At 39.1% G+C, this 27775-nt stretch overlaps 1 protein-coding gene and 1 long non-coding RNA gene across 13 annotated transcripts in view; both read right to left on the reverse strand.

Moving 5' to 3' along the window:
• The window catches only part of STAC (SH3 and cysteine rich domain), a 165029-nt gene extending 137540 nt beyond the window's left edge, over nt 1-27489 (reverse strand). For 4 of the 12 annotated variants that reach the window (XM_063722147.1, XM_063722145.1, XM_054552370.2 and 1 more), the window contains exon 1: nt 27096-27485. In XM_063722147.1, the coding sequence (XP_063578217.1) occupies nt 27096-27206 (111 nt within the window). In that variant the 5' untranslated portion in view covers nt 27207-27485. Of the gene's footprint in view, nt 1-13630; nt 13806-27095 lie in introns of those variants that run through there. The other 8 variants (XM_054552373.2, XM_024245265.3, XM_054552372.2 and 5 more) reach the window with 5 other exon arrangements.
• On the reverse strand, nt 18809-23230 carry LOC134761016 (uncharacterized). Its single transcript, XR_010139218.1, has 2 exons — nt 21126-23230; nt 18809-19840 (listed from the first exon to the last, which is right to left on the reverse strand). It is a non-coding gene; the product is annotated as an uncharacterized LOC134761016 (long non-coding RNA).
• Nucleotides 27490-27775: the final 286 nt, after the last annotated feature.

Consider the following 27775-nt stretch of genomic DNA (forward strand, 5'->3'; position numbering starts at 1 on the left):
AAAAACTGTGAGATAACAACTTTGTGTTGCTTTAAGCTGCTAAATTGGTGGTGTTTTTGTTATATGGCAATAGAAAATTAATACACCCACTTTGGACTGTTGGATAAATGAGAAATAAACTTCTTCTTTGTGCTAAAACACTGAACTTTGGAGGTTAATAGCATCTAGTGTTACCTTAGCTAAATACAATGTCATTAACAAAGTGGCTCATATAAAAGCATTAAAAGCCCCATCAAATGTGCAGTGACTGGTGCCTCTGGAAATCTTGCTTTGGAGACAATCTTCTGGGGCTGGCCCAAAGCCTGGCTCTACCTGCTAATGAAATGGAATTCTGAATGGCTATGACAGATTAGTCATCATCCTTAAATTTTGGCACTTCTCATTTATGGGATCTGGCTTCCACCAATTCATTAGGATCTGGGCCAGATATATAAAGCATGATGCCTCTGAGATCCACCAGGATTGTCTGTCATATTTATGCAGCAGGAAAGGCCTTGTGTTTCTGGCAGGTGCTAAAGGTTTATCTATTTTTTTTTTGGTTTGTTTGTTTCTTGTTTTGTTTTGATAAGACAAGCACTACTAACATCCGGCCTACTCATAAAGGGAAGACGGACATAATTCAGCCTTTTTCAGCCTTAAAGTATAACATAACTTTTTGAATAGACCTAATGGCTCTCACTTAAGTGAACATATAGTATGTGCCAGGTAATGTGCTATTAGTCTACATATGCTTTTCCATTTAATGTTTACTACAACCCTAGAAAGGAAGTAATAGGTCTTATTTTGTTGATGAGGAACCTGAATTTAGAGAGGTTAATCCATGTGCCCAAGATCGTACCTTTTGAGTGGCAGAACCAAGAATCAAACCCAAGTTCATGTGATTCATTCATCCATACATTAATTCATTGGTTATTCCTCTAAAACTTAATTTCCAGGCAATAGTGAATATTGTGTAAGATAATAGAGCAGGAGTTGGTAAACTTTTTCTGTAAAGTGCTAGTCAGTAACTGTTTCAGGCTTTCAGGTCAACATAGTCTGTCACTACCACTCAACTCTGCATTATAATATGAAAATAACCATAAACAATGTGTGAATGAATGAACATGGCTGTGTTTCAGTGAAAGTTTATTTACAAAACAGGCAGTGGGCTGGATTTCTCCTGCAGGCTGTAGCTTGCTCAGCCCTGGTCTAGAGGGAAGACTGACACATTATATCACATGCTGGTAAGTGCAGAGAACGGTCATGCAGCGGGAACTGTGGTGCACAGCCCAGATCACCAGCCTTATTCCCTTGCTGTTGAAGCATTGTTGGCTGCAGGTTCGCAGTGAAGGGGGCAGCCTCAATCAAGACCATGTCCTTTCCTTGGAGGCACGGCTGGTAGATGTGAGAGTATAGGCCCCATGCTCTTTTGCCAATTTAGAACAACTCTGATGGACCACTCCAGCTTCAGAGCTCCTCATGCAATTGACCAAGGCCTTTGCTGTAACTGCACTGCAGTTCAACATCTCCCTTAGCCCATTCTCACTTTCCCTGGTGTCTTCTAGGGCCTTTTCCCAAAAGTGCCTCTCAGAAACTACCTGCATGTGATTCTCCATCTCAGAGTCTGTGCAGCGAAGCAGACCTAAGCAGGCCATTTAACCCAGGCTGCTGGGTAGGGAGGGGGCTGAGGGTTGAAGAGAAAGGTTTCCTGATCAAAGTTGTGTCTTAAAGCACTACTGGGACCATGCTAATAGAGGGGGCAAGAAGTAGGGGAAACAGGAAACAGTCTTCTGGTCAGAAGGAAGAGATCTGCTAGTTGTGGTGGCTCATGCCTATAATCCCAGAACTTTGGGAGGCTGAGGCATGAGAATTGCTTGAATTCAGGAGTTCAAGACCATCCTGGGCAACAAAGTGAGACCCCATCTCTACAAAATAAAAATTAAAAAACAGTCGGGCATGGTGGCATGCGCCTGTAGTCCTAGCTACTTGGGAGGCTGAAGCAGTAATTGCTTGAGCCCAGGCATTTGGAGGCTACAGTGAGCTATAATCACGTTACTGCACTCCAACCTGGATGACAGAGCAAAACTCTTGTCTCTAAAAGAAGAAAGAAGAGATCTGGTTAGAAGGGCAAAGAAATGGAAGCAAGAAACACATGATGAATTCACTAGTTCACAGTTGCTGAACTGTCATGTGTGGCTGGGGATTTAGCTATATCATATATGGAGCTGGGGAGGAGGCAAGGGTTAGATCATGCGGGGTCTTTAAATAGCGATCAGTTGTGTATCTGGGGATGGAGTAACTGCTGAGCGACAGCCCTAGGTGGTGAAGGAGATCCTTCTCCACCTTTCTACCATGAAATTGGAGGTACAGTGCCGGGAGAAGCTTTCACTGGAGAGGGCTGCAGGAAGCTGTGTGTCTTGGGGAACTCCTGGCCTCAGTGACTCATTAGACAGAGAAGCTGTGAAGACCCTCAAAATACAAGGGAGCATAATTATCACAACTCAAGGTTTCAGAGCACATGGTGGAGGGTTGGAACACTTGGAGAGTGTGGCACAGTAAGTCAGGGGTAGCAAGCTCAGGTAGGAATGGAGATGAAGCTGAAGAGAGAATTGGTGGCTGAGGGGTTTGCATTCGGGTTTAAGCATGGGTGGCCCCAAGGTGAGGCCGGCAGCTTGGTGCAAGCCTCCTTCTTCATTGAGGGCGACCCTGCTGGCACAGGGATCTCCTGAAGCTCAACTACAACCTGAAAACACTGTCCTTTCCTATTTCATAGTTTTTAAAGTAAACAAGAATTGTATGATATTTTAAATTTTTCAGATAATATATTAGGATGGCACAAAAGTAATTGTGGTTTTGCCATTTAAAGTGATGACAAAAACTGCAATTACTTTTGCACCAACCTAATAGATGCATTTGTAATAAAGAATATATAATAGCTGTATATTATAGAATTTATAATATCATCAATCTTTGTATTCTATACACAAACAATTGGTAACAGTTTCGTGCGTATAATTCCAGAACCATTTCTGTGAATTTACTAACATATATTTACTTTTATTTAAAAACATCTATCATCTGTCTACCAATTTTTATAAACTTTTTACATGAATGTGTACACATGTTGTTTCATGACTTTCTTGGTTCATGTCAGATTATAGGCATATTCATAACAAATTTTAATAATATTTTTCCATGCTATGGGATATAGTATATTGTACTTAATCATTATAATTATGATACTGATAGAAATTTAAGGCCTTACTAATTTTTGCTGTTATAAATACTGCTGCAATGAACATTATCATACATATATGAGTATTTATATACATGAGCATAATATGATATAAACTAAGATTTGTGGGTGCTATTATCAGCTGGTAATTGTGCTAAGTGCTTTGCATGTGTTATCTCATTTAATTCTCACAATTACCCTTTGAACTAGGTTTCATTATGATCCCAATACTACAGAGGAAGGGAATGTGCCTGAGAAAGTTTAAGTAATCTGCCATTAATTTTCTCAGAAGAATGGTAGACTGAATTTGTCAATTTGCATTTTAAAAAAAGACTTGTTGGTATATGATTGGAATCAACTTGAGCTTACATATTTATTTAGGGTGGATTGACATCTTTACAATATTGAGTCTTCTCATCTAAATGTCACGTTTTTCCATTTGTTTAGATCTCCTTATTTGTCTTTCCATAATGCTTGTATATTTTTTCACATAGGACCTACATATTTCTTGTTAGAGATATTCATAGGTGTGTCATAGGTATTGTTGGTGTAAAGGAATTTAATGGAATTTGTGTTTTGTATTTTGAACTTGTAGCATACAGAGTTGTGTTACAAGATAAAATATAAATACCTTTCAAGTCAGAGTCACTGTGCAGAATTGCTTTGTTAATGCTTTATCCAGGATTTAATTTCTATTTGTGCTCTTTAGGGAGACATGTTGATGACTTGTTTTTTTCAGAGTCATTCAAATTACTCAGTATTGGATTCCAGATTGAATAGACTTTCTGCTCAGAATCTGAAACCGTGGCACCCTTGACTTTTACTCTCAGTTTGATGCCCCTTTGAGTTTCATCATGATAAGGTCACCTGTTTCTTAATTTCTGGAAATATTAAGGATTTTTCTCTATTTTTGTAGTTTATAAATGCCACATGATTTTGCTAATTGTGTATGCAAAGTTCTTTCCATTTTATTTTTCATTTTTCACATATCATTTTTACATTTTTTGTTTTTACTGCATGGCACTTCTATTTTACTTTCATCGCTCATTCCTTATTGAGTCGTTTCAACTTGAACACATAACTCTTTCTTTTCTACTGAATTTTTTTAAATTTTCTTTTTCCTATTAAAAATTTTCCACTAAAATGGAGGTGAAAAGAGATAACTAAAAATAAAAATAGAAGAAAATTGAGAATTTAAAAAAATAAACTATTTTTTTCCCAGTGGAGATGACTGACTGGTTGACCTGTGTCAACTTTCAATATTTCAAGACCTTCCTTTTATTAATTATCTGTCGTTTGTTCTATGTATTGGGAGATTTCCCAACTTTATCTTTCATTTATCTGATTCAGTCTTCAGAATTGCTCATTCTATTTTTCAGGCCTTGCATTGATTGTTTTAAAATTACTTATTGTAACTGACAAAAAATTAGACAGAAATCTGATTTTTCCAAAAAATTCATTCCTAGGCATTGATTGTACCTTTTTAAAAGAAATAAAAAACAGTTCCTTTGAAATGGTCACAATACTTCTTGAATCTCTCCAAAGATATCAATTAGAAAGTTTTCAAGGCTAGCTATAATCCTTGTGTTACGTCTTATTTCTCTGGGTTAGTTGTTTGGTTTGTGCACAGTGGTCCTTTTGGTTTATGCTTTAGTTGTCTGTTCATATTTAAAGGTGAAGAACTAGCTTGATCATGTGGGTAGCTAGAATGAGTTTCCTCTGCAGATAAGGCTCTGAGTAGACAATTCCCCTGAACCCATCTGAGGTGGGAAGACTCACAGGCAGACTTTGCTTTAGGATACGTGGGTGGGATCAAGCAGGCAGGATGGAGACTCCCACAAATGCCAATGTATGGAGGCTTTTACTCTGGAATTTGAATGTTTTCGTTTATACTCCTTCTTTATATTCCTGTATAGAACTGCCTTCTGTTTATTGTTATTATTTTCTTGCAGTTTACAACTTTTGAAGTCTAGAAGTATCTAGGACTCTGTTCCCTTGCCTAGCCCTTAAATCCATTTTGGGTGACTTCCTACACTAATGTCAGATGTTGTTTAGACAGAAACCTTGAGCCTTTAGCATTGAGCAAGTTAACTAAGTGCTGTAAGCTTCTAGCTCTGCATCTGTAGAGTGGGCACAAAACCAAGGCTTCTTTGAGAGGATTATTGTGATGATTAAACAGAATAATGCATATAGGATTGTATGTAGTAACTGTCCGGCACAAGCTAACCTTCCTTCTTCCTCACTGCCCTCTTTCTCCCCATCTTCTTCCTCACTCTTCCCTTCCCTTTTCCCTTCCTTCCTTCTTCTTCCCCTCCATGTCTTGTGTTTCTACTTTTATTATTATCATTACACCAGGATTTGGACCATTTTCTAATTATCTTATTCATTACATTATTCACTCTTTCTTTGGCTTTGTAGGGAATAGAAGTTAAAAACATATGTAAGAGCTTTTCCTACAAGCCAATACTGCTTCAGGAATATGAATGTGGAAAAGTTTAAAACAAAAACAAACAAACAGACAGGGACTTAGAGTCAGAAATGAATCTCAGTGTAGACACATATTAGGCATATGACCGTGGGCAAGCGGCTTTACTTTTCTAAGCCTCCACCTCTCTAGTTTCATCATCTGTGAAATGAGACTAAATAAAATGATGTACCTAAATCACCTTACGCAGCAAGTCCAAGTGAAATGTCCATCCCCTCTTCCCTTCCCTTTCTTTTGTTCTGCCAAACTATGCCATGATGATCATGCTGCAGACCTGCTTCATGGGTGAGATCTGTGTGTGGGTGCATCGGGCCCTGCACTTAGATAGACCCCGAGTTTGGTTAAGTGCTTTTTGCTATTGCTGTCTTGAAATTCTTCAAAATGTTTGAACAAGGAGCTCTGATTTCCCTTTTGCACTGGGCCCCCCAAATTATATATCTGGCTCTGCCTTCTGTGATTCAATTCATTAAACAATCCATATTTCTGTCTTGCTAGTAGACAGGGAGGAAGCAGGTTCCCAGGTGCCCAAGGACAGCAGCTGGGGAATCCTGTCTATGGCTGCAGCTCTTCCAGTGTGATTTCTACCCAAGTTCCTAAAGCAGCCAGTGTCCTTGCATTCCCTGCAGCATTTCTAACTACAGTTCCAATTTGACACACTGGTTATTTTCTATCCAGGTCCTTAAGGTAGCTTTCTGCAAGGTTTTGGAAATAAAGCAACTCATTGCCTTTTTGTTAATGACTTTTAAAAGAATGAGCATTTTACTGAGCATAAGAAACCCTCTAAGAATATACTGGAAAAGGCAGGCTCATGCTGTGGATGAACAAGAGTGTGTCCTTCAATGTGAAATCCCTGCCAAGGAAATGCATAGCTGAGAGGTTCCCTTTGCCTCTTTCATGACCTGGCTGACCATCTGTTCCTTTATTTCCAGAAGGAATGGAGACTCTTTTCCACAAAAAGTGACTCCAAAATGTAGAGATATGTACATTTTTAGAGGCTTGACTCCTGAGTAGTTTCAAAATAAACACAAAACATTATAGGGAGGTTTCAGTGAGCTAGTCTCAGCCATATGAAGCCGACCTCCTTTGCCTTCTTTAACCAAGTCCACAGCTGGGGAAGAAGGGATATGGGGTATGAAAGGTTGGACTAACCCAGTGTGGTCCTGGCATTTTCCTCCTTGCTACATGAATTAATTCTGGCCATCCATGGAGTGACAGAGGCTATAATCGAAGCCCTTTCATATGAAGGGAATATCTACAGGCCAGCCTGGGTCAAGAGAACACCTGCATGTAATTATGGTCAAAGCAATAAACAAATAGGATGGATATCACAGGCACTCAGAGTAGGTATTTACCTCTATGGCAGTGGTGCTCAAAGTCTGGTCTCTGTATTACTAGCACGAGCATCAGCAGAAACTTGTCAGAACTGCGAAATCTCAGCTCTCTCCCAGTACCTACCAGATCAGAAACTCTGGGGATGAAGTCCAATAATCTGTGTTTTAATTGGCCCTCTAGGTGATTCTGATGCACTTAAGTTTGCAGCCAACTGCTCTATAACATTCTTGAAGGTCATTATAGGATGTCCCAACCCAGTGTATAGGTCTAAATGTTCTGTCTTGTGGATTTTGCTTGTAGTATGTGTGTGTTATTGCGAGAATAATTCAAGCTCTGTAAACCTCAGTTCCCTCAACCCTAAAATCATGGGGTTATCTGTGATGATCTCAAATGTTCCTTTACATTATATTTTCAGTGAACTGAGATTCAGAATGCTCCATTAAGGCTCTTGAATAGTTATATAACACGTGGACAAATGAACATTTGACAGTAGCTGAGCAGCAAGTGCTGTGTGTCTGTTTACATATTTCTATCTCTGTATCTATCCATTTATCTCTCTATTATCTATCTGAATCTGAAACATAGTAGCCCAGGTTTGGGAGTCATGTGACCTGAATTTGACACCAAACTACTTATCCTGTGTGAAATTGAGAAACTACCCACCTCGCAGGGGATGAGACATTGAAAGCAAAGTGTTTAGTGCTGGGTCTTGAGCAGGAAAGCTTCCACAGGTCACTCACTATTACTTTACTGCTTGTACCTCTTTCGACTGGGGCATCAACCCACCACCTTTTAAGCACTTTAATCCTTTCTTTCCATGTATTAATTTCCTTCAGTGTTTTCCAAAGCACTTGCACATGAGTGCCTCCATTTTGCATGGGGCTGCCTAAGTCATAGAATTAGCAGTGGCTGGTCAAAGCTGGCTTAACCTTGAGGCACAATCCAGGTTGACTCCAGATCTGGGCTTTGATTTATCTGTGACTTCAGTGTCAGTTGGGAGACCATTTTAAAAAACTGTGAATGTATATGAGTCAATTTAATTGAAATCTTTCCAAGATTCTCGAGTAAGTTACCCGAGAGCCATGGTTTTTTAATAAATTGAGTTATTTTAGATTGAAGGATGGCCATATGAAGGGACAAGATCACTAAGTCTGTCTTAGGAGAGCAAGGCAGCTGGGCCACCTGTCCTCCATCACTAAGCACTTTAAATTGGCCAAATGAAATCTTGCCAAGTGCTATCCCTCCCCTCCAAATGGTGTTTTCTGAAAGGAAACACCCTCCCTGAAAATCAATAGTTCACACTTTCTGCTGTTACTCAGTGTCGCGCTGGGGGTAACCAGCCAGTTCCCAAGGCCAAAAGCGCTCATAGACTTATGTCAGGTGTCTATCAACCCATTGTCAAATGCAGCACTCTTCTTTTGAAGCAAAAATTGTAATAAAATTCCAAATATTAGAGCATGGAAAAGGGAAACGACTGCTCTGGCTAAAGAGGCACGGGCAGGAACCCACTGTAGAGGGTGCTGTGGGTGCCCAATCCAGACCCTCCCTGTTGGGGCCCTTGCCCTGTCTCCCAGTGGCTTTGGCAGGCAGATCTCTCTTCCTTTAGAGAATCAACTAATGGGAACTGTCAGTTCCCTCAACTAATGGGAACTGTCAGTTCCCTCAACTAATGGGAACTGTCAGTTCCCTCAACTAATGGGAACTGTCAGTTCCCTCAACTAATGGGAACTGTCAGTTCCCTCAACTAATGGGAACTGTCCACTCTGGGAGATTGTACTCCTCTCCCTATTCCATTTCTAGAGCCAAAGACTAGCTGATACAAAGTTAAAAAAAAAGTCCTGCCATATTTCTTTAAGGGAGGGGAAACTCTGGTGCACTCTGTACCCCATGTGGGTCAGGCCAAGGTAAGACTTTACGTGAGACCACATTCTTGTTTAGCCCTCTGTCCTGCTGTATCCTATCTAGGGTTTTCTCCTGACAGCACACCTTCCATGAATTATATGCTTCTGAACCTCAGGCTCTGCTTTTTAGAGACCTCAACTAGAGGTGAGGAATAAGGGATGATAGAAAATCTGAACTCAATACCTTCCACAGCAACAGCAACCTGTATGTCAGAAGGAGGCTCCTTCAAGTCAGATGATATGATCTGATGGGTGACTGTTTTCTTCCCTCCCTCCCTTCCTTCTCTTTTTCTTTCTCTCTCTCTCTTTCTTTCTTTCTCTCTCTCTTTCTTTCTTTCTCTCTCTCTCTTTCTTTCTCTCTCTCTTTCTTTCCCTTCCTCTCTTTCTTTCTTTCTTTCTCTTTCTTTTTTAACATACCTTCATAGATGGCAGTAAAATAGTCTTACTACAAAGCTCATAAACTGGCAGGTAACATTTTAGTCTGACCGTCAGGGGATGAGGTTAAAGTTGCTGCTCTCCTCATGAGCTTCCTTCTGTTTCACAGCTGCTGCCCAGAGTCTGGGAACCAGATGTATGGGCTCAGAGAGCTAGATTCAGGCTCTTCGTTTAGCTGTCCAACCAGGCTATGGACAAACTTACCAGTGACGGTCCAATTGAGAGCCAGGAAAGATCCTGCCATGGAGCTAGCTACTGCCATGGAGCTAGATGGCTTGGCATTTTGCTCTTGGCTGCTCAGACACAAGTTTTAAATATCTCCCATCATCAACACTATAATGTATTACAAATTGAGCTTAGGTTGTTTTATTTTTGTTTTTTTTTGCTGCCTGCTGCATGCAAAAGTCATCCTATTGGCAATCTATGAAATAAACTTTGCCAAAATAATCCTAACCACAAGAACAAACAAAGAAATAACATATGAAACAACTTATATTGCTTTTTCAGACAAGCTCATAAAATCCTTGAAATTCTAAGAGCACTTGGGTGATCCGAAGTGGATTGAAGTTATTCATCCTGGAAGGTAGATTTTTCACAATGATTAAATATCTGCACGATTTGGAGACTTCAGTAGTCTGAGCGGTGGTCTGACATGAGGCCTCTTGATTTTACGTCATGTTCTTTCTTGTATTCATGGGAAGAAGCATAAATTATATGCTTTATTTTTGTAAACGGATTTTTCTTCTTTTGCTATTTTTTTTTTGCCTCATGCAACATATTCACGGAACATTTATTTTGATCATTTTCACTTACGAGACATGTAACTGAATAGAAGAGATAGTGCCCAATATGGCAGCTTAACAAGATCCACTCAGATATTGACAATAATGAAATCTTATATTTGAGAATTTATTTCTTCAATGTTAATTAGAAGGTCAGATCCATCGAAAATAATGACCAGTAAACTGATCAACACATTAAGCAACCAGCAAAAATGTATTAATTAAATAAGTGAGTACCAGCAACTTTAGCTTAATTGATTTGCCTTTTAAACAAGAGTTATATGTAACTAACCTGCACATTGCACACATGTACCGTAAAACCTAAAGTATAATAATAATAATAATAATAATAAAAGAAAAAAAAAGAAATTTCAAATCTATCAGGAACTCAGTATCTGACAAAATGACTTATAGGAAACATAACCAAGAATAAGAAAATATAAACAAAAAGTCTGAACTACCAGATTAATCACTAAATAAAAAACAAAAACCAAACACAAAACAGTAAAAGACAAAACCGTGTTTACTTTTCTGACTGTCCATTAGGCTCAGTGTCCATTTTGTTTTGAGGAACAAAAAACTCCAACTAGTTTGGTGATTTATTTTCCACTACAAACGCAAATTAGCAGAAGCAAATTAGAAGCCTTAGAGTAGACTAGAGAGAGGGATAGTCTCTGTGTGGGAGGAGATAGTAAAATGTAAGAATCAGACACAAGAACCAGGAGAGAATAGCAGTATAGAGTCATTAGTGTGAGGAAAAACTACCTTACGTATAATAAGTTCAATAACTGGCATTCAGAAGAGTGATTCTGAGTAATTAGGAAAAGGAAATTATAAAAACGATAAAATTGCTTTGAAATTTACAAAGCATTTGCAACGCTGTTATTATATGGGAATGAAATTACATTTGGTATATTCTGCTTTTAAAAGCAGGGAAATGTGAGCCAGAAAGATTTACAAGCAAAATTATCAACAGGAAAAATGCTTGGAACATTTTCATGCCCCCCATTATTAGTATGGCTTGATTCTCCCAGATGACTCCTTTCCTGAGCATCCCAATGAAGCATCCCTGTACTTCTGTGAGATGGAAAGCACTAATTTCCCCTAAAATATGGAACTCTGGAAAAATGTAGTGACTAACTTTGTATAGTAGTAATAATGTGTTATCAGAAAATTATCCCTAGCATTTTTCAACCATAAATCTGATGTAAAAGATTTATTGCATTTGTATCCTGTGATTTTTATTATTTTTTATAATATTATTTTTCCAAGGAACTTCATCTCAAATTTTTTAATGAAACTAGCAGAAAAATATTGTTCAATAAACCGAGATCCAATCTATAATTAATTTTTCATATGTATATCTAAGTCATGTATACTCTGCTTGATAAAACTTTGGTTCAATATCTGCTAAAACAAAATATAAAAAAAGAAATCAATATGAACATCTCTAAGCTTGTTGAATTCCAGGGTGGGACTCCCATTGTGTTTTTAGAATAAGATTAACTGGGGAAGGAGGAAATAAATTTCTATGATGAAAACTATGATCAGAGAGTTTTCTCTCTCGCGGAAGTAAATATTATGTACCAGAAAGACTCTAGGACTGAAGTAAATTACTCTAATCCAATGTCTTTCTACTTGACTCTCACCTTTTTTTTTTTTTTTTTAACTTTGTGGAGAGATGCTTATAGAAGGCAAAAATCAATGTATTTTCTTGTTGTATGATTCTGGCCCTTGCTGCTATCTTCTTGCTACATGAGGAGATTTAAATGTAGATTACTGGGACTGACAGTCAATCCTTATGACTGAAGGTTGACTGATAACCTACATGGACCAAGCAACATAGAAGAGAAGAGCTTCCATAAGCAGTGAGACTAAAACTTTTAATTCTTGATGACTTTGTTTGCACCTCTTTCCATCTTGCTTCTTATCTTCTAACTGCTAACATTAGCCCCTTTTGCTCTGTCGGTTCTCACCCCACCATTGGAATTTTCCTTGTCTCCACATTTCTGGCTCTGATCTTAGAATCTCTATTCATGTATTCTGGTCATTCACTCTGACCAAATAGTCTCTAGCCAGATAAGGGCTCTCCTGATCCCAACTTCCACCTCTTGTGCAGGCTCTGTGAAGATGGGTCCCTGATGAGGAAACAGACACTTCTACTTGTCATCGAAATTCCTCTCATGTCTGCTCTTTTCTCTTTCTTCTCATTTGCTCTCTGTCATCTTTTAAAGACTGGACTACTCACCTCCCTGGCTTTAGGTGCTCCCCATGCCAATCCATCTTTCACTTCACTATTACAATATTAGTGACTTCTCTTATCCTCACCTTTCAAATCTAAATCCCTGTGCCCAGTTTCCAAGACCTTCATCTGACCTCTTCAGCTTTCTTGTCTGTCTCTTCCCAGTATGCAATTTCAGTCAAGCCAGTTACATTGTTTCTATCTTTGCAAAGTTATCCATAAGATTAAGTTCACATCCAATCTTTTTGACGGTTACTATGACTGCTACCAACTTACATTTGCTCAGGGCTTCTTGGATCATAAAATATTTATATATATATATATCTTTTGATTCTCCTATTAACCTTTTAAAAATCATTCCTGAGTTATCTCTCTCCTTCACATCTCACAGTATACATTCATAGGAACTCTTGTTGATTTTATTTCTAAAATATTCCTTTTTTTTTTTTTTTTTTTACAGAATTTTACTCTGTTGCCCAGGCTGGAGTGTAGTGGCACACAACCTCCGCCTCCCAGGTTCAAGCGATTCTCCTGCCTCAGCCTCCTGAGTAGCTGGGACTACAGGTGTGCACCACCACACCCAGCTAATTTTTGTATTTTTAGTAGATACAGAGTTTTGCCATGTTGGCCAGGCTGGTCCCTAACTCCTGACTTCAGCTGATCATGCCTTAGCCTCTCGAAGTGCTGGGATTACAGGTGTGAGCCACTGTGCCAGGCCTATATCACTTCTTAAATTGTCCACTATGTGTTACCAGATTCTCCCTAATCTGGACTGCCATAGCTTTCTAACTGGCCTCCTTACTTTTACTCTTGCTATGCTGCAGTCCCACTGCATACAGCAGCCACAGTAATCTTTGTAAAATGTGAGTAATGTACTGTCCAGATCCTCCTCCTCCCTGGCTTTCTCCAGTGGTTTTCTTTCAAACTTGGATAAAAATCTAAATTCCTTAGCACGGACAATGAAGTCCATAGGACCAAGCCAGCACTGTCCACTAGAGCCTTGTGCAATCATGAAAATGTTCTCTAATCTGTGGTGTTTAATACAGTAGCCCCTAGCCACATGTGCTTACCAAGTACTTGAAATATGGCTAGTGCTACTGAGAAACTGATTTTTAAATTTCAATTAATTTCAATATAAACTTAACTAGCCACATGTGGTTAATGGCTACCATATTGGACAATGAAGATCCAGCCACTGGACTCACCTCTCCATAGGTGAGTTTAGGTGTCTGTACTCACCTCCTGTTATTTTTCCTGTTGTTTACTCAACAATAAGCACCCAAGATTTGTAGCTGCTCTTCACAAATGCAAGCCTGTTCCACCTCTGGGGCTTTGCTCAGATCTCTCCTGCACCGCCGGCTTCTTCTCTTCCCCTAGATCTTCACACAACTCATGCCCTTACTCCATTCTGGTTTCTGAAACAAAACTTACTTTTTAACAGAATCCTTTTCTGGTCACTGTCTTAGAGAGTTTGAGCTGTTGTAATAAGAATACCACAGACTGGGTGGCTTAAGCAATCAACATTTATTTCTCACAGCTCTGGAAGCTGGAAGTCTGAGATCAGGGTGCCAGTATGATCAATTTCCTGCTGAGGGCCTTCTTCTTGTTTCATGGATGGCTGATTTCTTGCTACATGCTCACATGAGGGAGAGCAGAGAGAAGAAGGAAGCTCTCTCTTGTCTGTTTTTATAAGGCCACTAATTGCATCATGAAGCTTTCACCCTCATAACCTAATTATCTCCCAAAGGCCGATGTCCAAATACTATCACATTGGAGATTAGAGTTTCAACATAAATTTGGAGGGCACACATATTCAGCCCATAGCAGTCAGTCTATGTAAAATAGCTCCCTGTGCTACCCTATTCCACAAGTACTCTTCTATTTAGCTTTATCACTGCCTAAAATAATGTTATGCTTTTTTTTTTACCTTGTTTATCATCTGTCTTCTCTACTTTCTCCAGAAGTACAGGTTCAGAGTAGGTGGAAAATGAGTTTTAGGTAGATTGAATTTTCTAGGTGATGCTGAACAAAGGGACACAGGAGCAAGGGAGTTGAGGGTGTTTGCAAAGAAGTAATTACGATGAAGGAAAAGTAGAATCTAAGAACCTAAAATGGGTGAGGAATAATGAAAGGAGGGTAAATTCACTGATTTAATGGATTTTATGCTCTGGTGTGGCTGAAATGCTATTGGAATAGAAAGGCTAAAGAGAATTAGATGGTAGCCACAGAGTGGGAAGCTTGAAAGGGAGATTCTAGAGAGGGTGTAATGCTTGTTTGAATGAAGTCTTGGGAATGCTCATGGAAGTGGGTGGCTGATATGGAAGAGGGTGGAAGACAAGATCATAGGAGAAGAAAAGTTTAAGGACTCAGGAGGTCAGGGTATTTGGAAGAGTCATCTTCAGTGTGTGAAAAATCATAAAGGATTATGTACAACAGGAATAGTGCTGGAGTGAATTAGGGTAGGCCTGGCTTTAGTAGACAAGACCTCCCTGGGATTGGGAGGTGACTGCTGATAACAGCAGGAAATAGGAGAATCTGAGAGCATGGATTTTAAAGCTGTGAGTTTTAAGGGAAGAGAGACAATGAACTGGAGGCAGCAGTAAGGCTGCCTCCCTGGCCACCAGGCATGATGAAGGAAAAAACAACCATCACCTGAAAGCTCTGCAGGGGCCGGGCATGGGGCTCATGACTATAATTCTAGCACTTTGGGAGGCTGAGATGAGAGAATTGCTTAAGCCTAGGAGTTTGAGACTAGGCTGGGCAACATACGAAGACCTCATCTCTACTAAATAAATAAATAAGTAAATAAATAAATAAATAAAAATTAGCTGGGCATGATTGTATGTGCCTGTAGTCCCAACTACTTGGGAGGCTGAAGTGGGAGGATTGCTTGAGCCTGGGAGGCTGAGGCTGCAGTGAGCCATGACTGTACCACTGCACTCCAGCCTAGGTGACACAGTAAGACCCTGTCTCAAAAAAAGAAAGAAAGGAAAGGACTGGATATTAGCATAAGAAGTGAAGGACTCATCAGAGAGGAAGTTGAGGATGAAGAGGATTTTGCTAAAAAGTGAATTCTAGAGAGTAGAGTGGAGGGTATTGACCTGCAGGGAGGTTGGACGATGGACAGGATTAGCAGATGTACAGATATGTTCAGAGAGGAAACTATGAGAGGAAGGGGCCTTGCAGCCTTGTGCTTCTAGTGATTGACATCACTGGGAAAGTGGTGTGATGGGAATCTTTTCCAAGGTCTCCAAGTCACCTTGTTCTGAAAAAACAGAGTGTTAGAGGGGAGGGGAGGGAATGTGGGATCTTATCAAGGCATACAGAACTCTGGTGCTGCTTTTCACTCCCCTGATATCAGTTTGGAGGGCAAGGGAGCAGTGGCATTCCTGGGAGCCTTGGGGTATTCTGGGACTTCCTTCTTTATTCCTTTCTTCGTGTCTGACCTCAGTCCTTCATTCTGTGGTCACAGTTGCTTCCAGACCTGAGAAAAACATGCTGGCTGTAACTTCAGCTATGAGGGCCATTAGAAACAGGCAACAGGTACATGTTTCATTTTCAGACAAATGAAGCATGCTCTGGGAGCTGCAAGACATCTTGTCTTCTCTCTACCTGCTGCCAAACAGCCTCCTCCCTGCTCAGCCCACCCCACTCAGGATCATCAAGGGCTTCTGGTTTTCTGGATTGGTTGACTCCATGGATGATGCTTCTCTATGGAGGAGCTCATCAGAAGAAGAGCACATAAGAAAAAACAAATTAGAAAAAAACAAAAACAAAGAGAGCACAGAAGAAGAAATGGGGTGACAGCTGAATCAAGAATGATAAATTCCATTGAGGGTAGCTTGAATTTAAGATGTGGGCATCAACAGAGACTGTCCAAAGGGCAGCAGGATATATTGGTCTGGCGATCACTAGAGTGATGTCTGGATTGGATGCAGATTTAGGAGTTTTCAGCTGGTGGATGAAATAATAAGAAGTAAGATTTAGCCCAGAGAGATTATGAAGCATGAGAAGGGCTGGGGGTGAAAAACAGAATGCTGGGGAAGAACAATATTTGAAAGATGGGCAGAGGACAGATTGCCAGTGGGATCAAAGAGCAACTTCTATAGCAGTAAGAGGGGAACCAAGAAAGAGTGAGAGATTGAAAGAGGGAGCAAGGGATCCTTTCTTTTGGTAAGGTGGAGATGTGAGCACTCGTGCTTAATGCTTCAGATTTCAAATCCAGATCTAAGGAATCAGTGTTACACAGAAATAGAGACGTATAAAAGAGGGTATGAACAAGATGGAATTCATGGGAATCCTGCCAGAGAGAGGGAAGATGGGATGAGACTGAAGAAAGTTCCCAGGGCTGTCCTCCTATAACCCATCTGGAGATGTTATGAAGATTTAAGTAAAATGGATAATTTTCTGGTAAAATACAAGTTAACAAATCTGACTCAAGCCAATTTCGGAAAAAAGGAGTAGAATTTAATAATGGAAAAAAATTTTCAAATTTTGTTTTAAGATAGGTGACAGGTTTAGATATTATTGGCATTTTTTTAAACATTCAAAGAGAATATTATTTGTGGGTTCCATAAAATGTTCCACACATAAAAATACAAAAACAAAATAAAAACATTCATGGACATATTCCCAATTCATTTTCTGAAACTTGGCATAGCCTTAAAAATAAAATCTGACCAAGAACACAAAAGTGACAGTTATCGAACAATCTCCCTTATGTATGTGGATGTAAAAATAATAAAGCATTGGCAATCAAAACCCAGAAGTTTATTAAAAGAAAATCCCCATGGCCAAGTAGGACTTGTTCCAGGATTGTAATAAGAGTTTAATATTAGGATATCTATTAATATAATCCATCAGATAAAGAGGCCAAAGGACAAAAAAAAAAAAAAAGAAAAGAAAAATCACATGATTACCTCCATACTTGCCAAAAAGTCATCTGAAACAATTTCACATCTATTCCTGATGGAAATTCTTCATAAGCTAGGAGCATGACCTATCTTTAAGATGAGAAAGACTGTCTCAGTTTAATTGTGAACATGAGTGGGATGTCTGGAATTTGTGTAGAAGGGGATCTTAAGGAATGACTTAGTTGGAAATGGATTTGTCTTTAAGTTGAATTTGCAGTGCACCACGTGATTTTTCTCAGGCTGTATAAGTACTTTTGGTGGCTTCTAGAGTGGCTAGTGGTTTACAGGAGAGCTAAGGCCACCTGTCAGCACCAATACTGTACAACATTACATGTATAGTAAAACACTAGTGGCATTTAAAGTTAAGTCATGTGCCAGCCTGGTATCTCTCTAATATTTACCATACTTTTGGAAGTTCTCCAGCAATAAACCCCTGTCCCTACCCACTGCACTTCCTTTCCCTACCAAATGAAAGAGAATTATAGTTACAGAGGCAAAATTATTATTTCACATATTATGATAATATGAAAATAATAGCTGTCATTTACTTGCTATATGCCAGGCTCTGTGTTAAGCACTTTACATACACTAATTAACTTGAATGGCGATGCCGCAGAGGACATTATTATGCTCACTTTATAGAAAGCACAGTGAATCTCTGGGAAGTGAGGGACAGGAAAGCTTGTTAAGTGGCATCCCAAACTGGCACAATGGGATTTGAACACGACTGTGTCTGTGCCCATGCTCTGAACTAGTAAGCAACATTGTATTTCTTTGTTAATGGATAAGAAATGGAATATAAATGATTTTAGATTATAAAATTAATATAACAATGAATTTCTTATGTGCCAGCTATCACCAGTTAAAAAATAAAAAATATAAAAATTGTAATTCATAATAGTAAGTCAGAGTATAAAATACTGTGTGCTATGTTCTTAATGTTTGTGTCCCCCTGAAACTCATTTGTTGAAAATTAATCCACCAGTATGACAGTATTAAAAGGCGAGGCCTTTGGGAGGTGATTAGGACATGAGGGCAGAGCCTTCATGATTTGGATTAGTGCCCTTATAAAGAGGCCTCAGAGAACTACCTTGCCCCTTCCACCATGAGACAACACAGCTACAGGATTCCATCTATAAACCAGGAAACAGGCCCTCTGCCGATGCCTTGATCTTGGATTTTCCAGCTTCTGCAACTGTGACAAATACATTTCTGTTGTTTATAAACCCAGTTTGTGACGTTTTGTTTTAGCAGCCTGAATGGACCAAGACACTTGGAAAATAGCCAACAAAGAATTTTGGCAGGAAATATTTGAAGACAATTTCAAGCATTTATGAGAGGCATAAAAGACAGGCATTTCAATAACTACAGATATACTATGTTTTTGGATAAGAAATCTCATTATTGTAAAGATTTCACTGAAATAATATTAGGAGTTTCATGAAATTACTTTCAAAATATTGTTTTTATAATTTGGTAGAAAATGAAAAGTTGAGTGCAGATAAATATAAAACTTCCAAGAGGGTACTTGTATTATTAATTATCAAACTCTATTATTAAGCTACAATAATTAAAGCATGATAATAGTCATGCAAGAGTACAGTACAGTAATAAGTGCAAAAATAAAGTTACAAAACATTAGAATATGACAGATAACTCTAAAAGAGAGTCTAATACATATTACCATTTGTTACATAAAAAACGTAAAATTTCAAATCAGTGAAAAAAGAATAAATTATTCAACAAATGGTTTTAGAAATACTGATTCATCATTTGGGAAAAAATAGATTTCTTCATACTACATAATGATATAAATTCCAGATGGATGAAAATGATAAAAGCAAAAAGTACATATTGAGGATCTAGAGAAACGATACAGGTTATTTTATTTTTCTGTTCTCAGGGTTGGGAAGTCCTTTCTAAATATAATTGAAAAGAAGAAAACATAGCTAAATAAATTTGAGACATTTAAAACCATAAAAAAGGAAACTTCTACATTGAAAATGTAATAAAATTGAAAAAAGACAAATTTCAATCTGGGAAAATGTTAGCAATGTATCTGAAAGGTTGAATTTGATATTTATAAATAATTTTTTTAAAACCAATAGGAAATGAATAAACAGTATTAAAATGGACAAGGACATGAACAGATAATTCACATACCAAAAAAGACAAGTAATAAAAAAGCATGAAAAATAACCCTTTCAATGAAGAAATGTAAGTAAAACGATAATAAAATTCAATACTTCTGCATCATTCAAATTTGCTGGTTAGAAAGCTATAATACTACAATCCAACAACAAAAACCAAACAGTCTAATTTTAAAATGGACAAAGGCCTTGAGTAGATATTTCTCCAAAGAAGATATACAAATGACCTATAAGCACATAAAAATATGATCTACATCACTAAACACGAGATACCATCTTGTACCCATCAGGATCCACAAAACCCAGAAAATAACAAGTGTTGGTGAGGATGCAGAGAAACTGGAATCCTTGTGCATTACTCGTCAGAATCCAAAACTGTGCGACCACTGTGGAAAATAGGATGGCAATTTCTCAAAAAATTGAACATAGAATCACCAGATGATCCAACAATTGCAATTCTGGTTATATACCCATAAGAAATGAAAGAGGAGACTTCAACAAGTATTTGCACACCCACTTCATAGCAGCATTATTCAGAATAGCTAAAAGGTAGAAACAGCCCAAGTATTCACTGATGCATTAATGGATAAACAAAATGTAGTATATACATACAATGGGATATTATTCAGCCTTAAAAAAGAAGGGAATTCTGATACATGCCACAACATAGATGAGCTGTGAAGACATTATGCTAACTGAAACAATTCAGTCACAAAAGGACAAATATTATATGATTTATCTTATATGGTAAAACCGGAATAGTCAAATTCATATAGATAAAAAGCAAAATGGTAGTTGCCAGAGACTGGGGAAAGAGGGGGATGGGGAATTAGTAATTAGTGTTGAATGGGTACAGAGTTACAGTTGGAGATGATAAAGATGTTCTGGAGATGAATGGTGGTTATGGCTGCACAACAATGTGAATGTACTTAATGCCGTAGAACTGTACACTTAAAAATGGTTAAAATGGTAAACTTTATGTTACGCATATTTTACCACAGTCAAGAAAAACCTAGGTTGGTTTCGATGTCTACGTGGAGTGGAATTTAAAAAAGAAGGAAAACAATGAACTAGAAACAAAATTCTTACCAACTCAGGTTGATGATAAAGAAATCTTAGTTTAGACTTAAGGTGGACAAAAATAAATAAGTAAATAAAATATTTATGTTGGAATTCTTATTCATGGATCTGCCCTCACATAGATTTGAGGCTTGAATTTAGACAACAAAAGTTGGTTTGGTAAACCCCAAACTGAAAAAGTAACAAAATTTGGTTCCTCTCAATGATGTCCTAGGGGACTTGACAAAAGCAAATACTCTGGAGTGAGAACATGCCCATTCTCTCCACATGGATTTAAAGATTCAATGCAGTTCCATTCAGAATCCCAGCAGGTGTTTTTGTGCAAATTGATCAGGTGATTCCAAAGTGCATGTGGAAATGCAAGGAGTCAAAAATAACTCAAATCTGTTTTGAAAAAGAAGAGCAAAGCTCCAGGGCTTACGCTACCAGATATCAAGACCTTTTAAACAAAATCATTACATTTAAGACAGTGCTGTACTGGTAGAAGGTTAGAAAAAGAGGCCAATGGGCAGAATAGAAACTTCCACATATACAGTCAAATTATTTATGGATAGCCAAAGTGGTATAGTCAAAATGAATCTTGACCCTTACCTCACACCATACCAAAAAAGCAATTCCAAATGAATTGTAAATCCACCTGTGAAAGGCAAATAATAACAATTCTAGAAAATAATAATAGGAGAATATCTATATGACTTTGGAATAGGCAAAGATTTCATAAGCAGTATACAAACAGCACAACCATAGAAGAGAAAATGTAAGAATTAGGCTACATTAAATTAGGAATTTCAGTTAAGAAAAAAGGTAAGCCTTTTTTTTTCAGTGTAGAAGAGAGTATCTGCAATACATTTTTCTCTCAATGTTCTCATATCCAGAATATGAGAAGAACCCCTACAAATTAATAAGAAGCAAATAACCCAATAGAAAAATGGGCAAAAGAACAACTGCACAAGAAGATATCAAATGCCGTAAACATGTTAAAACTGCTAAGCTCATTAGTCATTGGGGAAATACAAATTAAAACCACATTGCAATACCATTAATTGCTTATTAGATGGCCAAAATGAGAAAGACAATATGAAACAATGGTAGCACAAAGAGTGGATTGAAGTCTTATACATTGCTGGCAGGAATATGAATTGGTACAGCCATTTTGAAAAGTATGTTAAAGCTGAACATGTGTATACCCTATAAGCCAGAAATGCCACTTCTAGGTATATACCCAATAGAAGAGCTTCATATGTGCCACAAAGAATATATATAAGGAATGTTCATAGCAGTGTTGTTTTGGGCATATAGCAGCCCAAAACAAGAAACAATCCAAATGTCCATCATCAGTAGAGTAGGTAAATAAATTGTGTTCCATTCATACAATGGAATGTTATATGGTAATAAAAATGAAAACTACTGCTACCTACAATGGCACAGATAATTTCAACATAATGTTGAGTGAAAGAAGTCAGGCATAAAATATTGTATGATTCGATTTATCAAAAGTTCAGAAATGAGCAAATAATTTATGTTGTTAGAGTGAGGATACTATTTACCTTTAGGAGGTTAGTGATTAGAAAGGGGTACAAGAGAGATTCTGGGGTGTCAGTAATATTCTTTTTGTGATTTACGAGGTGGTCACACAAAGGTCAAGAGTTTATCTTTTTGAAAATTCATCAAGCTATAAACTTTTAATGTGTGCAGTTTTGGGGATGATGTACTTCGATGAAAAGTTTACTAAAAAAAAGACTATAATACAACTTTTTCTGAGGTCACTGTGGTTATGAGAATAAAATAACAGACGTGTTTATACTCAGACCTAGTTAATTCTATTTGTCATGAGACTGATCAGAAACATATACAAATATTTATGCATTGGAATGTATACTTTATTTTTTTAAATGTATGAAATCTGGGAAAGAACCTAAATATGAAATCAGAAGGGACTGATGAAATTGATGTGGTAGAACAATGAAATGGAATATTAGGCTATCTTCAATATTTGTGTGGTTGATTACTTAAGAGTATAGGAAGACTACATATAACATTAGGTGGAAGAAAAAGCAAAACTTGGGTTTATGTATACACTATTCTAATTCTGTTTTCAGTGGGCATCTGTATAGAAAATACTGATGCTTGAGATCTCTCTCAGAGATTTCAACTTAGTGGTTCTAGCCTATGGCTTAGGTTCCCTTGGTGATTTCAATGCAAAGCCAAGGTTTCGTTTTCTTTCATCTTCTTTCCTGAATAGAAGTTAAATTCCTGATTAATAACAGCTTCACAAATATGTATGAGATATGCTGGGCACAAAGTAGGCACTCAATAAATAATTGCTGATAGATGGACACAGAAATATTTCTGGGAGATTCAGGGCATGTCTTCATGGTTAGAGATTTCTTTTTCATAGGTTGGATTGTGGTCCAGGTTCAGAAATAACCCTCCAGGAATGAGGGTCACTTTGGTCCATTGCTCCACTAGGGCACTGGGTGGCTTATAGCACCATTTCAAAATCTAAGTCACATGCCGGTGAGTCTATGGCTTATCTTCTTGGGGATGCAAAATAGCTGAAGTGAAGTCTCATTGTAATCAATTAGCATAACTAAAAGCCCAAAGAGGTAAACTCAGTTACATTACGGTAATGTCAGTTGTGGTTATTGAAATTATTCCAATGATGACATTTGGGGTTGGCTGGTGGTAGCAGTCATCTGATTTGAAACAAATAGAGAAAATAAATAATGTTTATGTTGGTGTATGCTTATAACAAACATATTAGGTGTATTACGTATTCTTAGGCCTTACAAAAACCACACCAATTGGGTAGTAGCAGCCCCATCAGCATCCCCATGAGGAAGCTGAGGCTTTGAGGTATTAGGCATTTTCACGAGGTGTGTCAGTCTCAAAGCCTATAATTCCTCAATATCATCAAAATGTGACCTTGTGTCATATAATTGATGACAAAGAGATTTATACCAAACCTTCACATTAGACACTAGCAAGCTTTCTATGTTGTCAATAAGTCAGTAGGAGAAAAGATATTCATTGAAATAAGGGATAATGGGACATTATTTATATTCCCATAAATATATTATTCATATTCCCATATATATTGTTTATATTCAGTGGTCTCTGTCAAGCCCTTAAAAAATAAATTAGGCTGTCATCTTTCTGAAATAGTTAGTGGGAAGATAGAAGGGTATGATACATCAGTGGCTTTCAAACTTATTCAACTCAACTAATTTCATAAAGAAGAAAACCCACAATTACATTAAATTATATTATGACTTGTGCTTACAGAAATTTGCTCTGAGGAAACTGTACTGGCATACCAAAGTCCAAGACGGGGTTTGTAGGTAAGGGTATTGCCAGTAACTATCTGTGTGATCTCAAGCAAGTCACTGCCCCTTTTTGGGCCTCAATTTCCTCAAGAAAGAGAAAAAGGACATTAAGATAACCTTTGAAGCTATAGACCCTTTGTGAATCTGAGATAAGCTATAAATTCTTTCCCTAGATGATGCACATATGCATGTATACGGACAACTTTGAATGCTGGTTCAGGTTGTTCACAGATTTTCCAAAGACTATTTGTGGGCTTCTAAAGAATATAGTGGCCCTTAGTTTAAAACACCTGAAATATGTGCTAATTGGGATTATAGTCATGTTTATGAAAATAACCCTTATCCTTGAGAGATGCAACCTGATAGCATATTTACGGGTGAAGTTATTTCATGTCTGGAATTTGCTTTAAAATGATCCAGTATGTGTAGGGTGGTGGTGGTGGTAGTAATACATAAAATAATACTGTCCATGAATTGATTGTGAAGCCACATGATTAGGTCCATGACAGTTCTTTATACTGTTTTCTCTACTTTTGTGTATATTAAAATTTTCCATAATAAAATAAATTTTCACAATGAAAATGATCTAACCTTTCTTGGCTTCCACTTCCCTATCCATAAAATAGAAATATTAACAGAATCTTCTGTTGTGAAGATTAAGGTTGTATCTGACTTACAGTGAACATTCAGTAGATGCTTACTATTGTTCTCTCAACTATGTAAATATATAAACAGATTTAAAAAGACATAAGATACAGATCAAAGTATTATTAGTAGATGCTTCTGGATGGTAAACCAAGAGCTAATTTATTTTTCTTTTCATCATTTATGTCTGGACTGTTCAAATATCTACAAAGAGTATTTGTTACTCTCATAATAAGACAAAAAAACCTAAGTCTTTAAAAAAAGTAATTGTAAGTCTTCCTTGAGAGAGTTTAATGCCAAAGGGGCCTGAACCATGTTTGTCCCACAAGATATTTTACAAACAAGAGCACTTCATGGAAGAGTAAGATGGAATGCTTATTACTGTCTTGTTCACATTTTCCTCACCAAGCTCTCATGCTCAGGGTCAAAGATCCTTATAAATGCCAGTAAGCTTTAACATGTGGCCTTCCTAGAATAGAATGAATTGAGCCCTCCTCTCCTCCAGTTTCATGCCATCCTACTCCCTTACCTTACCACACGTTCCTCCATACTAGCAGTTTAGCCTTTTTTAAGGGGCATGGATCCCTTTGAGAATATCATGAATGCTATGCCAAGAAAAATTCACATTTAGGCATACAATATTGCATTCAATTTCCTAGGGTTCATGGGCCGTCATAGTTCATCTCCACTAATTAAGCTTACTGAGGCCATGACATCAAATTTAGGAATGTAGAAACACACATCCGGTGTATAGACCACTTTGAGAAAAACTAATTTGTACAAAACCATAAGCCAGATAAATTGGTGGATAATTATGGGCATTACATATGTGGTTTTTGCTCTGCCAAATAATTTCCATTAGGACATCTATAAATAGCAAATCCATATAATGCATTTGAACCATGCCACTGTTTGCCCAAATGCTAAGCCCTTTCCAGAACACGCCTACTGCAGAGCAACAGGCCTATTCAAAAAGTTCAATACTAGTTTTACTCTTGAGTTTAGCTACATTCATTTATAGAATTCTAGTTTAGCTACATTCATTTATAGAATTCTAGTTTAGCTACATTCATTTATAGAATTCTAGCTTTCCTCTAAAATGGCCACTAACCTATATCACTCTGGGGACTGATGTTCAATGGGAGGCAATGATACCCAGAAACTTTTTGACTGAGGAGAGGTAGTGCATGTGCATGGGTTATCAGATTGCTTTGGAGTGGATCATTTGAGATGAGATGGATTCCATCTCTTTATCTCAGGAAGGAAAAGGATAAACATGATTGAGTCCTCACAGTATACCAGGTAGACATTAGGGCCTCTCATGTACTCCTCACAATGTCTCTGGAAGTGGGGGCTTTTTCCCTCATTTCCAACCGAGTTTTAGAAAAGTTGACACACATACACCAGGTCTGGCAGCCAGTAAGTAACAGGAAAAAAATATAAATAAATAAGATGTAAAGCTTTCGGGCTTAGATTACCATCATTGATGGTTAACTTCAGGGGGCTGGGAAATGTACAGTGCCCAGTATCACACCAAATCCCCAGAGCCACTCAGGCTGTGATTTTCATCCTTCTGATCGTTATCAGTGGCTTCCAGGGATGCATGTGAAGAGAGACAGGATCACAGTCTTCCTTGCCCCATCTGGCCTGTCCCTATCCTACGAACTGGCAACCCCTTTCCTTTGCTGGTATACACGGACTGCCTCACATTCCCCAAATGCCTGGGGATCGCACAATGAAATCAGAATAAAGAGCCAGGAGCTCTATACTTAAAAGAATCCACATAACTACAAACTCCATCTTAGGATTTCCACCACCAGCTGAGTTGCCATTTGGCATTGCACTGCTAGCAGCCACATTTTACTCTATCCTCTTCCAAGATTTTCAAACATGTGCCTGGCACCCACGAGAGTTTCAGAGGAAGTGTAACAGTGACAGGAGAACTGCTGCGGGCTTGGTTTTGTGTATACGTGTTAGTGTAACTTTCATAAAAGCAAGTATAGGTTCTTAGAGTATTAACTTTCACAAGAGGAACATCAACTTTCAGACAAACGCAGGCAAACCCTTTCTTTTTCTTTTTCTTTTTTAGTGAGTAGTATCTGAAGGTAGGGGTGATCCCTGTTAAGCAAAAGGTCTCTGAGACCCTTGGGATACATACATGCTTTTCTGGCCCAGTACTCAAGCTTTTCTGGAAGAGTATCCCTCGGCTGTCTCCATCTCTCAGCCTTCAGAAGCCACCTAATACCTACCTACACGTGCTTTGGACACAAGCAGGTTCAAAGCACAAAAAAACCAAGCCACCACCCCGCAAGAAATCCAGCTCTGAACCCGGAGCCACCATGAATTGCGTGTGTGAATGTGTGGGCGGGAAGGCTGGGTCCACAGGGACGTGGTCCAGCATCGTGAGCAGCGGGTCCTACCGGACGTTCAAGTCTCAGCGGGTCCTACCGGACGTTCAAGTCCTACAGCCCTGGGCTAACTAGCAAGTCTCAGACCCCCACACCCGTGCTAGATCGGAGGAGAGACAAAGCTGGACCGACAGGAGAGGAGAGTGAGTTTGTGTTCTCTTGGGGGCAAGCGTGCTCGGTACCTTGGATTCCTGGCTGCTGGTGGATGCAGGAGAGGGCGGTTGCTCGGCGCCCACCGCCTCCTTGGGCAGCCCGTCCACGCCGTCCTCGCGGGGGCCGCTCGGAGGGATCATCGTGGCCGCGCGGGAACGGTGTTGGGCTCCCGGAGGAACAGCGAGGCTTCTGTCCTCCTGCGCGCCCTGCCCGCCGCGCGCCAGGCTGCTCAGCTCCGGGTCCTCGGGACTCCCATCCTCGCCGAGGCGCCGACGTGCCCTCCTCCAGCCTCGCTCCCTCTCCCTCCCCGCCCTGCCCACCTCCCCGGCACTTCCGCGGGCGTGGAGGAGAGTGCGCCCTGCCCCGCCCCGCCGCGCCCGCGGCCACCTCGCTGGCGACCTCACAGTCGTGACTGCCACTCGGCAGCGGGCGGGCGGGCTTCTGCTCGCCCGCAGGAGGAGGAAGGAGGCGGGGAGGCAGCTCCAGGGCGGGGCTGCGCGGCCAGCGCCTGGAGTAGTGAGGGCAGGCAGGGGGCAGCGCCCTGGAGAGGGCTGGGGGAAGGCTGGGCGCACGCCGGCACAGGGTGGGGGTGATTCTTCAGAGAGGATGCTGAAAATTCAGACCCAAACCCCAAAGAATAGAAAATCTGTGAATGATATAGCCAGAAAGGACCACTTGCAACAACTCGCTCATTCCTTACCCCAAGAAT

This window comes from Pongo abelii, chromosome 2, assembly GCF_028885655.2.
Source record: "Pongo abelii isolate AG06213 chromosome 2, NHGRI_mPonAbe1-v2.0_pri, whole genome shotgun sequence".
NCBI lineage: Eukaryota > Metazoa > Chordata > Mammalia > Primates > Hominidae > Pongo > Pongo abelii.